Genomic DNA, 18180 nt, shown 5'->3' with positions numbered 1-18180 from the left:
AAAATACTTGGTTATTAATTGGCATTAAGCATATACACATTAATACATATTTTTCTAACAGTTTGTTTAAAAATGTTTATGGAGCTTTTCTCCCCGGCTATATGCTGAAAATATTTTTTTTTCAACTAAAGCCGGTTGCAGAAACCCGGCTAAGCAAAAGTAAAATAAATAAAATGAAATGTGGACTTGGCTGGCACACACACGCTCTGACTAATATTTCTTTCAACAAAATTAAAGTAATGCAGGTATGCAACACAACTGTTATTATTATCTCTACTTTAATCTGGACAGTCTGTGACTACTGTTTCTGTGCAACAGACTAAATTAATACAATCATTGATATTTATGTTTTAATCCAGGCAGAGTCAAAGCAGACACTTTAGGTCGGCAAATGATATGATGGCTGTTTGTGGATGAAATGTTTGGCGCTGTAGCTTTGGGGTAGTACTTCTGACTTTGCATGACTAATGTGTATTTGGCTGAAATAAGACAGAATGTAAATTCTGACAAGATGCTACAGTGAGATCTCCAAATCTCCTTACTTTTCATTTTGCATTGTACCTCACAAGACATCTACAACAACTGAAAAGGCCGCAGAAATACCTCACAAAGAGGATTACCGATCTCAAACAGATGCCCTACGCAGACACAAGACACCTACAACAACTGGAAAGGCCACAGAAATACCTCACAAAGAGGATTACCGGTCTCAAACAGATGCCCTATGCAGATGCAAGACATCTACAACAACTGGAAAGGCCGCAGAAATATCTCACAAAGAGGATTACCGGCCTCAAACAGATGCCCCACGCAGACCGTCTCAAAAAACTCCAGCTTTACTCTGTTGCATATTGCCTACTCAGAGGTGATTTCTGCCTAACATACAAAGCTATGTCAAACCCAGAGCTGTTGGACATGCTCCACTTAAAGAAATCCCAATCCCTCTGAATTACACGCTCTAGGGACCTAAACATTGTCACCACAATAAACAGAACATGCTGGAGGGATAGATTCCTGTCCCAGAGACTTCCCATACTCTGGAACAAACTACCTATCTATATCAAACAAAGCTCCTCATTAGCACTCTTCAAGAAAAATCTTGATGATTGGATGGGAAATAGGAAATTCACCCCAGAGATCACCTCTGTGGCTCTACTTGACAGTGGCACATGAAAATAATTTTCTTGGGTGGCAAAAGCCAGGGTACCTTTTTGGCTGGGCTTGTATAGGTCCTAGTGCCGAAAGCCTAGTACCTACCTATGAACCTACAAAATGCAGATTACTCCATACAGTACAGTCTATGTTTACTACATCCTGTGTGCTCATAATAGTTTCATGCAGTCAAGACTAACCACTTTTTCACTGTTTAAAGGTGTTACAGCAGAACCTAAACACCTCATTAACTCTGAAATGTGCTTTAATCTAGTATTGATTGCGAGAATATTCAGCATATGTAATAGTGAATGAGCACTTATTTTATGTAAATTGATAAGCATGATCAGTGTTGATCCCGCTGTAACATAGCGCTGCCCTTTTCTAATTGGACCCACCCCCTTTCTAGTTTCCCCACCCATTCAGCTGATTCCTGCAGCCCCCTTTGATTTGAAGTCACCGCTGCCACTGCTAAACATACAAAAATAAATAAGTATGCTTATGGACAAAAAATGTTAAACACAAAATAAATCAACCTACCCTAAATGTAAAATGTTAAACTTTGTGCAAATGTTATAAACCATAAGTTATACCTTATATTTTAAAAATGTTATATTATATAAAATACTTATCAAATGCTAGAATTTCATAAATGTTATTAAAATATCTACTGCGTGAAAATATCTTGAAGAAATTAAATAAATAAGAGACAATTGCATGCCAAACATCACAATGAAAAACAATTAAAAGTGTTGCATTCTGAATTATTTCATATAAAAAGTGCAGTGCCATTTTGTAAGTGCAGTAATGCCCTTTAAGGTGGGTACTGTTCAGAACATAGATCTTCCAGGGTTGGAGGCCTTCCACCGCAGCTTGACATGTTGGACATTATTGCTGCATAACAAACGTATGTGGCCTCGATACTCTCTCCATATAAAGCACTTTAATCAGAAAGAAATGTAACACCACAGCATATAGGGTAAAGTATATGCTCAAGAAAACATGATGTGATTTTATAAAAGGTAAATAATGTCAGTGAAAAGCCCTGTGTTATTATATCAGATAGTAGCTGAAAAGAAGGCTATGACTGATATAAGTGCCTGTAGACTTCTAGATGGCTGCAGATATTGCTTCAAGCAAATAATAGATGATCAACTATTAAAATGCCATAAAAAATAAACAAAAGAAAGAAAACAGAAAATTTATAGCTAAGTGAATGATAAATAACATAAGAACCCTACAGATATTTTTGCATTCGGTAGCAGTTCATGTAAGCTTGCTAACTGACTTGATACTATAACACTGTTAGCTCTGCTTATCACTTATGTACATTGTACTGCAAGCATAAGTCACTTTTCTGTCCAAGCAGTGTAACCTGATTGATATTAATAGGCTTTTATTCTATATAATGTAAAGTGAAAACCTTCAAAAAATTTTTATTAATTTCTCCTTTAAGCCCGAAGATGGTTCTGGGGGTTCCAGTCCTAGTGGATCGACAAAGAGTGACGCTAACCGAAGCAGCAGTGGAGCAACAGCGGGAGGAGGAGGAGGAGGAGGTGGTCTTATGCAGGAAATGAATGCAATATTAGCAAGAAGGTAAACGGCTGATCAAGACCAGAAACAATATCTTTATACATTGTGTTTACTTAACAATTAGGCACCTGGCACATGCCAGCAGTGATTATTTCTTAATATAATGCCATTTCAATAAATGCATGTTTTTAATTTCTAGAGACTGATTTATTTCTTAGCAGTGTTACTAGAATTCATATCATAGAATGTGATCATACTTTATCCAGAGAAAGGAGACTGTTCCTCTTTTTTGTCTGACCAAAGTGCAGAGCCAACAGCTTGCAATCACTCCACACCACCATTCCATCTTAGCCTTTTAGACATCTAAATGCCATCTTGCATGACCCTGTTCCCTTGTTTTTCACAATTTTATATTTGTATTTATTTATTCTTTTGATAACCGGGTAAGTGAGTTGGTCACAACCCATGAGAAAAAAAAAACAAACCAATGTATAAAATAGTACAAACTATAGCTATTATTAATAAAATGTTTGAGATACAAATATATACAGCTGTGAATTTTATCTATTGGAAAAAATATAATTGAGAGGAAGTATAATGCATAACAGTATCAGGATATGATGCAAGCAGTACGTATAAAGAGTAGAAAGGGTCCCCTTTTGCAAGTTGGAAAGAACAAAATTTGTAAATTACTTTAATCACTGTCACAAAAGTAAAAACACTTGATTTAATTTTGGAGTTGAGCTTTTAAGCCTTTTTGTATTCCAATATGGACTGGAGATTTTTTAGTTGTGAGGGTAGGTGGTTCCAGATGGCAGGACCAATCTTAGAGAAAGCTCTTTCATCATTTACAGTTCTGAAGGGAAGTTTTATTAAAGTGAATGTGTATTCTTGCATATTCTTGGGTTTGTCACAGGGAGTAATTTGGTTCCCTTACACAAAGGAGGACAGTAAAGTTAAAGATTTTGAAAAGGAGGGAGACAAGGAGAGTGTGCAGCTAGGATAGGCAGCCAATTAAATTTTTGCAAGATATAGTGGTGATGTGTATACATATCTGGCATAAGAACAAACCTGTCACTTTCCTTTTCCATAACTTGTATTTTATCTGTGTTGTATGCCATTCCACCTATCCACTACTATATGCATAGATTAATACTACTTTAGATCAAAATTAAAACTGATGCTGTCAAGACAATAGGCCCCATAAGCTTTACAGTGTATTTTATTAATATGCATGCTCCAATTGAAATATTATTGAAGTAGTATTCTGGGAAAGTAAACTATCCAGGCAGATGTCCTACCAACTCTCCAGGACAAATTTTTCACAATAGAAGTACAAAAAGCTGCAGTGCTACAGACCTACACTGACATCAACCTCCGCACCTTGACATCAACCTGCGCACCTTGACATCAACCTGCGCACCTTGACATCAACCTCCGCACCTTGACATCAACCTGCGCACCTTTTTTGGATCATTTTTAAAACAGAACTAACAGGCTTACTGCAGAGCTCACAATCAGTACTTGACAGAGAGCATATTTATAGCCTTAGGGTGGTATTCATAGTCCAGTAGTTTGCATGTATTTAATGGTTATGAACAAAACAGCGCCACTTCGCCCAAATGTAAATTAACCAAACACTGGACATTTGCAATGAATAGGGGAAAATGAAGGAATTTTGAAAAACACACCTACTTAACAAAAGAGACTAAATTGTCTAAAATCAATAAATGACTACGTGAAAACAATAACCTTTGTTTTACTCCGTAGTATTATGTATATATCTGGATACTAGGGATGGACCTGGCTATAAACAGTCACATTTAAAATACCTGAGGCAAGCTGCAGCCTGCACAACTTTTATTACTGATATTTAAAAAAATAAAGGAGTTTAATATATTTTATATAGGGATATCCTTATGTGGACACCCTGATACTTTCATTAAAGAATAGAAAGGGGGAGACAGGAAAGTTTGAAAAAGGGGACACACAACAAAGAGGAGAACACAGAAGGAAAAACATTAAGAGAGTTGTGCTAGAGGAGTGGGAAGGAGGAGCGCAATGTTTTGTTGGGGGGTAGACCACCCTGTTTCATTTCGGAGCACAATGTTTTGTTGGCGGGTAGACCACCCTGTTTCATTTCTTTTATATGAGAGTGTAGTGTGGGTGGGAAATAGGAGGGTGTAGTTAAAAGGAAACTGAAGTAGGGCTGAAGCACTCCAACTCACAGATCCTCAAACATTTCTACTGCCAGATGGAAGGGCAGTGGGGGACCCCTGTGCTGAGGCAGTGGGGGGCCTGTGGTGATGGTGCTGTGGACCACACCAGCTGGGACAGCATGTCTTCAACATAATGCAGGAAAGCGTCAACTGGCTGAATCCTCTGAACAGCTACTTCTTCCAATACATCCTTAACCAAATTCCAAAGCCCTCATTCTCTGAGGTATTTCGAACTGCCACATTAGCATACCTGCAGGACCAGTGCCACTGGCCTGACCCTGCAAGGATGTCCCCAGACAGACAAGAGGTTGAGCAATCCCTAACTTTGGAGGTATATTTGTGAGTCACTCCAATAGACTTTGAAGCTGTAGAAAAAAATATATAAATAGGAGAGAAATAAAATAATAAAGGACCAAATAATGCATAAATAAAATAACAAAAACAGAAAAAATGGGGGGACAAAAGAGAAAAAACACGCAACTCAGTATTAACTTTATTACTTTAAAACATTTAGATTTTTATAAATCTTTAATGAATTAAAACAGACTGTACAGGAGGTGTTTATTCATATTTTTATTTGAAAGTGCATGAAATGTGCTTATGCAAACTTTGGGATAAAATGTTATGGTGCGTACTTATGCACAGTTTTGGGATGAAATATTATAGGGTGTCCATATGCTTATTTGGCAGGAAAGTGTTTGATAGTATGTAATGGTGGGGTTTACATGTCGCAGTGTAATGCACAGACATAATGATCACATTTGTGTATTTGGTCCCAATACTATATTAAGAACACCAGTCAAAATTATTACAACTTATAAAATCAGTGGTAGACAGTAATACTGCACTTATATCAGTCTTGTTTGCATTACTGTACTGAATGCAATCTATTCCTTCAAGTACTAATATTTTTCGGTAATTTGTTTATATACTTCAATAACATTAGTGTCTGCTGAACTTTTGTCTTGCCCTAAGGCCAGCTTCGAGAGAAAAAATTGCACAGGACACTAAGGATAATCACAAGGCTTTCTTTAGTTATGTTAGGAACCTGGGTGGTAATTCCCAGATATGCTCAGAATTAGTCCGAAATGACAAAAAATACACTGAACCCACAGACATTGCCAACATCCTAGCTGACAGGTTCAGCGCAAACTTCTCCCCCCCCCCACCAAAAGGGCAAATATCTATCCCAGCAGAGTGCTGCCCCCCTGACATCTCAGATGCTCAGGTAAGAGCCGCCCTCTCCAAAGCAAAAACACAGCATCAATGGGACCAGATGGTGTCCCGGCTGCGCCTACATGAACTCCAAGAAGAGCTAAACCCAAACATAAAACTACTGTTCAATCTCAGCCTTACTACAGGATATGTGCCCAAAGAGTGGCGTACAGCAACAGTGGTCCCGCTCCATAAAGGTGGTGCCTCAACGGATCCTGGAAACTATCGCCCCATAAGCCTGACTAGCTTGGTCTGCAAAGCTATGGAAAGGATCCTCATGGACCTCATAAATAAAGATATTGGGGACCTACAGACACTGGATCCTACCCAATTCGGCTTTGTTAAGGGCAGATCCTGCCTCTTAAACCTGGTTGATTTCTTTGAAACAGTCACCAAGGTCATTGACGAGGGGAAGGTGGTCCACACAGCCTACCTGGACCTCACAAAAGCCTTCGATACAATACCCCACTCGGGCATTATAGATAAGCTCACCAGCTTAAATATAAACCCCTATGTCACTAGATGGATTGCAAACTGGCTCAAGGACAGAACCCACATGGTTAGAATTGCTGGAGCCATGTCAGACTCCAAACCAGTTACAAGTGGTGTCCCACAAGGCTCAGTCCTGGGACCTCTCTTGTTCGGTATATATTTCTCGGAGGTACAGGCCAACATGGAAGGACTGTGGCTGACCAAGTTCTGCAAACTGGGTGCCATAATCGACTCTCCAGCCGACACAAGCATCCTCCAAAAGGGCCTCATAGAAACAGACAACTGGTGCCAGAGCCATGGCCTCAAGCTAAATGCCAAAAAGTGTATAGTCATCCCCTTTGGCAAAAACAAAGTGCCCACAAATTACCACATAGGTGGTAATCCATTAAGTACAGAAGAAGTAATTAGGGACCTGGGGACCCAAGTTGATAGCAATCTCTCATTTGACAACCACGTGGCCAAAGTGGTTAGAAAAACATTTTATATAGCCCACCTAATCATGAAGGGATTCACATCTAGATCAGGGGAGGTCATCGTGCCTCTTTACTCATCCCTCATCAGGCCCATAATTGAGTACAATGCCCCTTTTGGGATGTACCTTACCAGACACCTGCAGCAACTGGAAAGACCCCAAAAGTATCTCACCAAGAGGATCAAAGGGCTCAAACAGATGCCATATGCTGCCCGGTTAAAGAAACTCCAGCTCTACTCAGTGGCATACCGCCTGTTCAGGGGCGATCTGTGTCTGACGTATAAAGCCATGTCCAACCCGGAATTAATGGACATGCTGCACCTCAGAAAATCCAAATCCCATCGAGCTACGCGCTCGAGAGACTTAAACCTCAGCACTGAAATAAATAGGACATGCTGGAGGGACAGATTCATAACCTAGAGGCTCCCTTCACTCTGGAATAAAATCCCAGTCCAGGTTAGGCAGAGTCCCTCATTGACTCTCTTCAAGAGGAATCTTGATGAGTGGATGGGAGATCGCAGGTTTACCCCAGGTATCACTTCTGTGTCACTGTTAGACAGAGGCACAGTATACTAACCTCGAAAAAGGGCATAGCAAAATAAATTTAAAATGGGTGGCGAAAGCCAAACACATTCTGGCTAGGCTTATAAATGCCCTAGGGCAGATAGCCTAGTATGAACCTATGAACCTATGAACCTTGATTGCGGGAATATAGTAAGTGCAATCTACTAGTGTTGCTGTGATCTTTCATTCATTTCTTTTTATACAGTAATTAGAATAGTTAAAGACAGAAGTACCGTATTTATATACTAAGAAATGTCTCTGTCTTGCTTGCAGTTACATACTTAATGCAGTCTGTTGCTTCAGATAATTGTTTATGACTTATTATTCATTTCCCCCCCCCACACACACACACACATATATATATATATATATATATATATATATATATATATATACATTATTTAATCAGCTAAACACAAAATGACTATATACTAATTTATTGATTGAGGTTTACTTGGGTAGTTAGACACTCCAGCCACTGCTCCTGCTGTTTCTTTTTATAAGAAACAAAAACAAACAAACAGTCTCCATGGTGTCCTTCAAAGTCTCACAAACCCAGTACGTCAATATACTGGGTCCAAAAACAAATAATGAGGAAACTTCTCTGTGTGGAAAATCTAATATTCCTTAGAGTTCAGGCACCTAACAAAAACCATACTGTGAATATCCCACCTAATAACAGGTGGTAGAAATACTTTCTTTAAAAACTTTCCAAAGTATAAATCCACTAATGAAAGTAGGGAAGCGCAAGCTAGTTCAAGTCGAATCTTTTTTATTAAAAACACACAAACAAGCGATCCAAACAGTAGTTGAAAAATCAGAATAAAGTTGTGAAATTCACCATTCAATTTATATACTTGTTTAAAACCATGGGAGTGGTTTATTAGGGTAGCTGTGTTGTAAAAGACAATTGGCATATTTACTTGCTAAATACCCCTTCCCCCATGCACCAGTGTGATATTTGACACAGTGCTGCCCCACTTCAAGCTCTGTGATTCCAGCATTAACTAAACTAAAAGTTAAACTACAATTATACATTAATAATTGCTAAAACTTCCTGAAAACATTTCATTGTAGTATCAAAAAGAAAAAGTTAAAATTTAAAATAAGTCTTCAGAATTCCTTAGAAATCTTTTCTACCAACATCCAGAAACATTTTTAGCATTTTTAACGAAAAGAAGTCCAAAACATACACTGTGAAGCAATAGGAAACACTTTCTGTCAGCCAAACTGTTCAGTCCAAGCTGTTTTTATTCTTTCAACATACATGATGAAGTCCCCAGTTTAGGGGGTGAAATCACTCAATCTGTGTCTTTGTATGGAGTGGCTCAATAACTAAATTTTGAAAGGCCTAATTCCAAACTAAGATATATATATATATATATATACACACACACACACACACACACACACACAGACACAGACACACACACACACACACACACACACGCACACATGCACACACGCACACAAACACATACATATATATATATATATATATATATATATATATATATATATATATATATATATATATATATATGATTCTACTTCAAAACATCTAATTTCTATAACATCGAATCTCAAAACACTGAGACCATAACATCAAAAGCTCAGGACACTGAAACTTTGCATCACAACATCGAAAACTACAAAGCACATGTAAATAACATCCTTTCCACCTATAACACCAAACTAAAAAGCACACTTTTTACTATGTTTCTATAGGGGATCATATATATATATATATATATATATATATATATATATATGTGTGTGTGTGTGTGTGTGTGTGTGTGTGTGTGTGTGTGTGTATGAAGTGTTTATTATTTCTGTGTTTGTTTTACAGAAGAAAAGCAGCAACACAGCCTGAAAAACCTACTGAAAAAAAAGAGGAGGACAGCCAAACAGTAAGTATCACCAACTAAGTAATTATTTTGAATATGGACTTCAGCAGGGTAAAATGTTCCCATAATACAAAAGACTAAACTGTCAGCCTGAAAAACAAACTACCCAAGTTAACTAATAGGAAAACCTAGTAATTCAGCACTGACAGTCATATCCCTATAATGAGGTAGATTTTCATTTTAGATTATTCTGTCCTTTAACAGTTACTTATCACATACTGCATCCTCCTTTCAAAGATCTTTGAAGATGGAAGGAACATATTTGTATATCAAAATATCAGTTTAGCAAATGCTGAATAGTTTCGAATAATTTGATTTTCAATGGCTTCCAGTGCATCAATTGTTTTGCGCGCTTTTTGTATGCACTCTATACTAAACCGTTATAGTGAAGTAACTGTGAAAGAAAAACAAATTAAACAAGGATGTGATACTAATTCATCTAGTAATATAAAATGGCATGAAAGGAACGTTGATGAGAGAATAACAGCAGGAACTGGTCATGTGACTGTATCTGTTCACTCTACACAACCGTGCATCAAAAATGTGCTACCAATGGTGCCTTTATATAAAAAGCATATCAAAGCAAAACAGAATTTCTGGTGAAAAAAACGTAAATCAACGTTAGCCATGTCTCAGGAATAATCTCTTCAAATTAGACTTTGGTACATTTTTCTTTCTAAAGAGAGCTAATCATTTCAGTCTTCCATATGCCTGTTCTCCCTTTCTTTTTGCTGTATCTTATCTCTGTCCTCTTCCAGGTGCTTTTCATCACACCTATACTTTGTTAAATCAGTCGTTGTTTGCAGTACAGTATAACATCATTTCTATATCTTGATTTTCCTAAGATGGAGTTTTTAACACTTTTATTATGACTTAATGGGTCTATCATGGACACATACCCATCAGATCTTTTTTTATTAACTGACTGCATTCTAGAGTGGCAAAGGGGACAGCAAAGGCATGACTTGTTAGTGTGTATGATTAGCATTGTAGACAGTGTAGAGGAGGTGCCAGGTGGTCTCTGGAAGTCAGTGTTGATGCTTATACTTTCTAGCAGTTGTACTCCATTACAGTCTTGTCAACTGATTCACTTGCAGTGTGTGCGTTGTATGTGCACTTGCGCATACATGTGAGTCTGTGTGTGTGTGTGTGTGTGTGTGTGTGTGTGTGTGTGTGTGTGTGTGTGTGTGTGTGTGTGTGTGTGTGTGTGTTTTCCTGGCCAGTCCTCAGTTCAGGGTTCTAAGGGCCACCACCTGCAATATTGCCCAGTTGACCAATCTACTGCTCTGGACTGCTGACTTTATTATATCCAATTTTTTGTTTGCTTATGTGTGTGTCTGTTAGTCTGTCTTGTCTGCACACGTGTGTGTGTGTGTGTGTGTGTGTGTGTGTGTGTGTGTGTGTGTGTGTGTGTGTGTGTGTGTGTGTGTGTGTGTGTGTGTGTGTGTGTGTGTGTCTGTTTGTTTTCCTGCTAAGAAAATCTTTTACTATAAAAAATGTGGAAAAAATTGCAAAATACAAGCCATACCCCCTCACTCATAAACTGTCTAGCAAAACAACACAATATAACCTGTATGCAAATACAGATGCTGCCCTAACTACTGTTTATTCTGTCACTTGGGAAAAAGAACATTCATGAAATTGCTCAAGCAAATTGGAATCATCTCTGTGTGGATATTTAGAATGAAACTAATTATGCATTGTTTCAAACAAAGCTACAAATGCACCTTAAAAGCATCTATACCTGCTATTGCTTTGATAGTAAGTAGCATCCACAAGCCCTAACACACCCCTGCATATAACAAATTTACTAAAAATCATACAAAGTTAGCCAAGATGCTCTACATCAGAAATGCACTCTTTATTTATATTGAAATGACATTTCTAAATATTTATGTTTGTAATGATTTTGTCCAAATATTTATGACTTTTCTAACTACATTTCATGCCTGTACAGTTCACTGTTACTACTTTACACAGACTGAGCACTACTTTTATGTACAGTGCTTCAATAAAACTTTTATAATGCACTAATTAAATTTCTATGCCAAACATCTATGTTAACACTAACATATACTTCCAAGTTGCCTAGGTAGTGGTTGGAAAGGGCCTCATACCCATCACACTCAACGTGTTACCTAACATACAATATGCAGAGTATGCAGAAAATAGTAAGTATAGGGCTACATGGAATATAGTGTAATTATCTACAGTTTATACATTTGTATTGCTGGAATATATAGATAGACAGAGCACACTCTAAAATAACTGGTACTGAGAAAATAGTTCACAGATAGAAGGTTAGCAGTGACAAATGACATATAAACCAAACATAGCCTGCTAACCAAACTCATGTCTCATCTAGTTCAAAGTTATACAATTTAACTATACACTTCGGAGTTGCTGTTAGGTGCAATATATTTAGAGGCTTCATCACATAAAGCTTTATAGAGTCAAAACAGCATTACCTAAAGGAAATTACAACAGCATCTAGTCATTACCTATGAAAGCTGTCGTACACTTGTACAAACCTAACAGATGTGCATTTGGTTAAGAATAAAAGTTGCTGAAGCTTAGCTGGTCATGAGTTGCAGGGACAGGTGATCTCAACAAGCTGGGGAAGTTTTTGCTAAGAGCTACACATTCTAGGGCCATGCAAGATGGGTGCATCATAGCAGAGAAAGAAAACTAAATATGACCCACTGATGATAGTAATGACAATCCACTCCATTATTTTTACCTACATAATCTTATGGACAAAAGCAACAAAATGCTAAAGAATCCTTGAAGGCACAAAGAGTTGGATGGAAATAAATGACTAAATAAATAGTCTGAGGAAAAATGGGGAGGGCATTATTACAATCTTGGAAGCGGTAATTTGATATAAAATACTTTTCTGGTTTCTGAAGTGAGTTAATTGGCCATTTCATATAGAATCCTTGTATCAACAGTTTCAACAAGGTTTTTTAAGGACAGGGTCTGGTCCAGCCATATGTCAAGGTATTTATGTTGTTAAATAGATCTAGGATCTTGTTGGATCTGGCATTTGTGTGCCTATGGGTTGCTGAATGCCACTTTTTTAATGTTCTGTTTAACTTTGTGCTTGCCAGTCATCAAGCTACCCTCCAAATGAGCACGCCCATTTCTTCCACAACCTACTTGGGGAAAGAGCTGTCCAGAGTGGTCTAGCAGTGTCATTGTTTGCATAGCAGCTTTGAGGACATTTATCTATTGCCTAACCTGCCCCTGCATGGGATGATGAGCTACCCCTGCCACTACAAGGCCCACAATGCCTTCCCCTTGTAAGTACATGCTGCAGTATGCTTGCAATCAAAAAGTGATTTGGTGAGCTTAAGGCCTGCCCTAGAGGCACATCTTCATCACCACTCCACCAAGAGAATGTGGCAGTGTGCATTCTTCTCTTATCTACCCTCCCACCCAGGATGGGCTTCAAAGATGATGTGGATGGACACATGAGGTGGGATGCACACAGTGGGTGAATGCTGAATAATAGCATTTCTTTTTTTATAACTGTGAAATTGTGAGTGCTTCTATGGACAGTATTCATAGTCCTGCTTTTCATTGGCGTATAGTAGCATTATGCAAATAGCAACACTTCACAGATATGTAAATATAGTGCGTGTATGTGAATCAATCTGACTACAGAAACACGGAGTACTTTTTGTAAACTCTCCTCGTTACAGCAAAAGCATAACATTCTTAAAGCATAAGTATTATGGGATGTGTTCATTGCCATACACATTGGCATATTACTCTGATTCATAGACACAAATGTATAAGGACCTAATTTGCATACAAACACATAAAAGAGCCTGAACATACATATATGCGAGTACTGTGTGACAGAACCACGAATAAGTGGATTTATGCAGAGTTAAAATGAGGTGAAAATGCATTTTGTTGTTATTTAAGTGCTTGAGTATACATGGTCAAACTACTGAAGGGGTTATTGTTGGAAATGTGTCATTTGGTGTCATTTGAAGTGCTTGTGCATACCTGGAAAAATGGATGTACATACAGTGCACCTATTGGGTAATTGGACTATGAATTGCAAGAACACTTCATTAGCATATGCCACTTTACACAATTTCTCATTTACATCTCGTTACACTTAATTTTCTTACACTCATTTGCAGGCATATGGCCTCTATGAATTGCTAGCTAGCTATGCTCACTTGCAAACATGGCAAATAGCTCTACTGCTTTTACTCAGCAACAATGAATACCTCCCTCTGTTTCTTCATTCCAGACTGTCTATGGAGCCTTAGTGTGGACATCATTTGAGGTATTAAGTCTTTGCAGGTTCAGCTATAACAGTATAACAGTATAACAGTATAACAGTATTAACAGTATTAACAGTATTAACAGTATTAACAGTGTTCAGTTCTGGCACAATGGGTGATTACCTACATGAGTGCATAATTACTTCTCAGGACAGAACTGCACAGAGAGTTGTATAACTCCTGAGAGGGGTTCCAGAAAAGACATGTTAAAAGGTCAGGGATGTTATAAATGAACAAATCATGTCCTTCTCATTGTCATGTATTTCAGTCTTGTTATATAAAGAGAGGTCCTCCTTTTTTCCTGCCTTCTGAAAGATTTTGTCCTAATATATTCTTTTAATTGTTCATTCATTGTTTAAAACTAACTTCCTTTTATTTCTTTGTTTTTCTCTTTTGCTGTCTGTGCGTGGTACATTACGGATTCTTTTCATGAACGTTTGCTTGCTTGTTTGCTTGTAGATAGTGCAAGTCAAATTAAATACTGGAGTCACCAGTTATTTAAAAAAAATGCTAATTCTGTAAATCCACAAGGAAAGTCAAAATAACACCTCACTTGGCTTTTAGCTCAAACAATTGAAATGTCCACCTTACAAATAGTTCTTTAGGAAGAGAAGGTGTGATTTACAACTTATTGCTTTCTTTCTATGGCTTAATAGTTCATTTTAGTATGCTTAATTTTCTGCGCACGGGGTATACCTTACCATGAAGGTCACGAGACTGCACTGGTCCTAAACCAGCCTCTGATGCATCCATATACAGGGTGCATTCTTTAATAAAAACCGGAGTCATTAATACTACTTCAGAATATGATATCCTTCTTAGGTCACTAAAGGCTCTACTTGCCTCAACAGCCTTTCTTTTTGTGGGGTCTATTAAAAGCCAGGCAACAGATCATCAGTTAGGTACAAATTTCCATACTACCTAGTTAATCCATGAAGAGCAGTCACCTGTCCTTTGGTGAAAGGTATATTCCATTTCTTTATGGCTTTTACCTTTTCTAGTTGCGGTCTTGCCACCCCTGCTCCTATATTCACAGTTACACTTGCCTGTCATATAGCCATTAACAGCCTGCAGTTTTGGTAATTGTGACTCCCTACCCTCTGAATAGATGGATATGCATAAAAAAATATAGCATGATTTGAGCTTCAATATTTTATCCATCAGTCTCTGAAAGGTGGCTGGAGCCCAATCTATGCCAAATGCTAGCACTGAAAAATGAAATAATGCTTCAGAAGTTATAAAGCCTAGTTTTTCTTAAGCGGAGTAGAAAAGCAGTATCTGCCAATACCCCCTAGTCCAGTTTAGTGCTGCAAAGTATTTGTCCGTTTATAAGTTTTCCATCAGTTTTTCAAGTGCGGTCATGAGATAACTTTCAAACTTTGATATACCTACTCTATTTCCTGAAGTTGTTACAGAATCTTATACTTCCATCAGGTTTAGGTTTTGTCATTTTTCGTTGAACCATTCTATTACTTCTTACTTGAGCATATTTTGAATTTCTTTTCTTGCAACATTTTGCGACTCTAGAGCTCTGTAAGACATTAGTGTAACATTCATTCCAGGTATTGTCTCTAACTTGTGTTCTACCAAGTTAGTTCTCCCTGGCAAGTCTGACAAAATCCTTTTATTTCTTAATAAAAAAAAATATTTCATCTCCTGTTTTTATTCTTCTTTTGATAAGGACTCTCCTAGATGAAACATAAGATAGAGGTTCTCTGATTTCAGCAGTTTAAACTTCAGCTTGTCAGCTCACCATAGAGTTTTCTAATTCCTTCCATGGGTTCATTATATTATTATGAAATATTTGGTCTATCTTTCTACTTCCTGGAAGTATTGCTTTGCAGTCCATTGCATTTATTCTTTCAATCACTTAGCCAGAAATGGGTTATCTGTGAAGGGCACTAATACTAATACTAATAACTAATTCTAATACTAATACTAATACTAATAACTCTAACTCTAATGCTAATGCTTATATTAATACCAATACTAATACTAATACCAATACTAATAACTCTAATTCTGAGACTAATACTAATACTAATAACTCTAATACTAATACCAATACTAATACCAGTACTAATGTTAATACTAATAACTCTAATTCTGATCCTAATAATAATAACTAACTCTAATACTAATCCTAATACTAATACCAATACTAATAACTCTAATTCTGATACTAATACTAATAACTCTAACTCTAATTCTAATACCAATACTAATACCAATTCTAATAATTGTAATACTAATACTAACATTAATACCTGATCTCCAGGGTTAAATTCAGTAAGTCAGTCATCCTTATTATATTCTGATTGTTGCATCTTCTGGGCTTTCTGCATGTACTGCTTTACTTCAGGCATACTGTAGGTGGATTTACAGGAATGCTAACATTGCTGTAGCTCTCCATTAGTGTTTTTATTAAGAAATGTTGGGCCAACAAATCTTAGTTTGGAATTAGGCCTTTCAAAATTTAGTTATTGAGCCACTTAGTGCTTACTGACTGTGAAATAGTCAGCTTGGAGGAGTGAAAAGTGGCCAGTAAGGTAATTAGAAGATAATGAAATGAACCATTTACACCTTGCATATCAGCCAAAAAAATAAAGCAGTCTGATATTTCCATTCCTAACAGTAAAGTATGAGACAGTTCCAGAGTTTTTTGTTTGTTTGTTTCTTCTAGTAAAATATAGACTAATTTGTTGTAACATCCCCCTAATATTGTATATATGTACAGTGACTGTATTGAAGAAATAAAAATATTTATGCATTAAATAAATACATTAATAATACTAATACCCATATGTAAACCAGATAGGCCCAATGGAAATGCAGTTCCTTTTCAGGGCGACCTGGAAGCAATGTCTGATTAAGTGACTTGCTCAGGGTCACACAGTAGGCAAATGAGGTCAGAGGGAATCAAACCATGTACCACAAGAACTATAGCTCAAAGCCTTGAGCCTCTGTACCAACTGCCATATTAATGCTATGATAATATAAGATTTATTGCTTTTTGCATATTTGCTTAGTATAAGAGGTTCAGTAAATGCAATTCAATACATTTCCTGGAGAAAGATAAATCCATCTATTCATCCATCCACAACCCTTTCTTCACATTTTTGCACATGAAGTCAACGCGTCACTTCAATAGTGACAGTTATCTAGAGCCAATGTTGACACCTCCAGGTGTCTAGCCCTGCCTTGGTTGTTCTTCCATACCACATACATGCAAGCACACACACACCTATGGCCAGTTTAAGGTGTCTAGTTCACCTAGTGCCCATCTTTGGGATATAGAAGAAAATTGGAGCACACATAGAAAACCCAAAGAAACACTGGAAGGATATGGCGACTCAACACAGAAGGCACCCTAGCCAAGAATTGAACCAGAGAACATCTTGTTTTGAGGTGATAATGCTATCTGCTACAAATGCATATTTATACAACATGTTAGCATTCCAAGCAATGACTTATTGCTTGTTTCTGATTTATGTATGTATCTTCCAGCGTAAAGCTGCAGTAAATAGATTCTCTTACATAAAAGTGATTAAACTGTAATGGGTCCCTTCAACTCACAGGAAAACCCATACTAAGCACTATGAAGCATCAGGCCTTACTCTGTCCATTTCTATCAAACTTCTAAATGGTGTCTTCTTTTCTTCCCAAGTTTCCTTGACAATGTCAAGCAGTCCCCAAGACTGCCGCCCATACAAAATTTCAAATAAGGTAAACCAAGATGAAACTTGTGGCACCTATATTATTGTAAACAATAAATAAGGGAACAACTGGTCCCCATTTTTAATGTCTGTGTCAATAACTGTCACTAGCATGGATTTCGATATTTTATTGAACCTCTCTACTACTCCATGTGTGAATGGTAGCCCTAAGTCTGCATCTGTTTGACTTGAAAGCATTGGCACAACTAATGTAATATTTCTGACATAAATAGAGTACTTTAGTCAGTAAGTATCTCTGTAAGAATACTCACCCTGGTGGGAAACATCATCATGAATGTATACTGCCACCATGTTTTGCTTGCTACTAATACTATCCTTATATACCATGGGACCTACAACAAGAGTAGTGCAGGGCTTGAACTTCTCTTTCTTGTTTCATAGCTTGAACTTATCTTTCTTATGGAAATGAAGTATGCCTAATTGTAATACAATGACCTAATGCTGGGTCAATTATTCTAGCTGCAATCTTATTGTATTCCATAGGAGCATCTTCATGCATGCATTTCAGTTTTCATAATTCCGCGGTAGTGCAGTGGTAGCGTTGTTGCCTCACAGCAAGAGGTCCTCCCGTTCGATTCTCGGCTG

At 37.4% G+C, this 18180-nt stretch overlaps 1 protein-coding gene across 10 annotated transcripts in view; it reads left to right on the top strand.

The window, feature by feature from the left end:
• Positions 1–18180, top strand: part of EVL (Enah/Vasp-like) — a 1573360-nt gene that overhangs the window by 1399622 nt on the left and 155558 nt on the right. For all 10 annotated transcript variants that reach the window (XM_044075040.1, XM_044075035.1, XM_044075032.1 and 7 more), the window contains 2 exons: positions 2609–2748; positions 9497–9557. In XM_044075040.1, the coding sequence (XP_043930975.1) occupies positions 2609–2748; positions 9497–9557 (201 nt within the window). The remainder of the gene's footprint in view (positions 1–2608; positions 2749–9496; positions 9558–18180) is intronic.

The sequence above is a fragment of the Protopterus annectens genome, chromosome 6.part0 (genome assembly GCF_019279795.1).
Source record: "Protopterus annectens isolate FY-2018-M chromosome 6.part0, PAN1.0, whole genome shotgun sequence".
In the NCBI taxonomy this organism is placed as follows: Eukaryota; Metazoa; Chordata; order Ceratodontiformes; family Protopteridae; genus Protopterus; species Protopterus annectens.
Note: the sequence above shows the minus strand (reverse complement) of the source record. Positions and strands in the feature narration are given on the sequence as shown.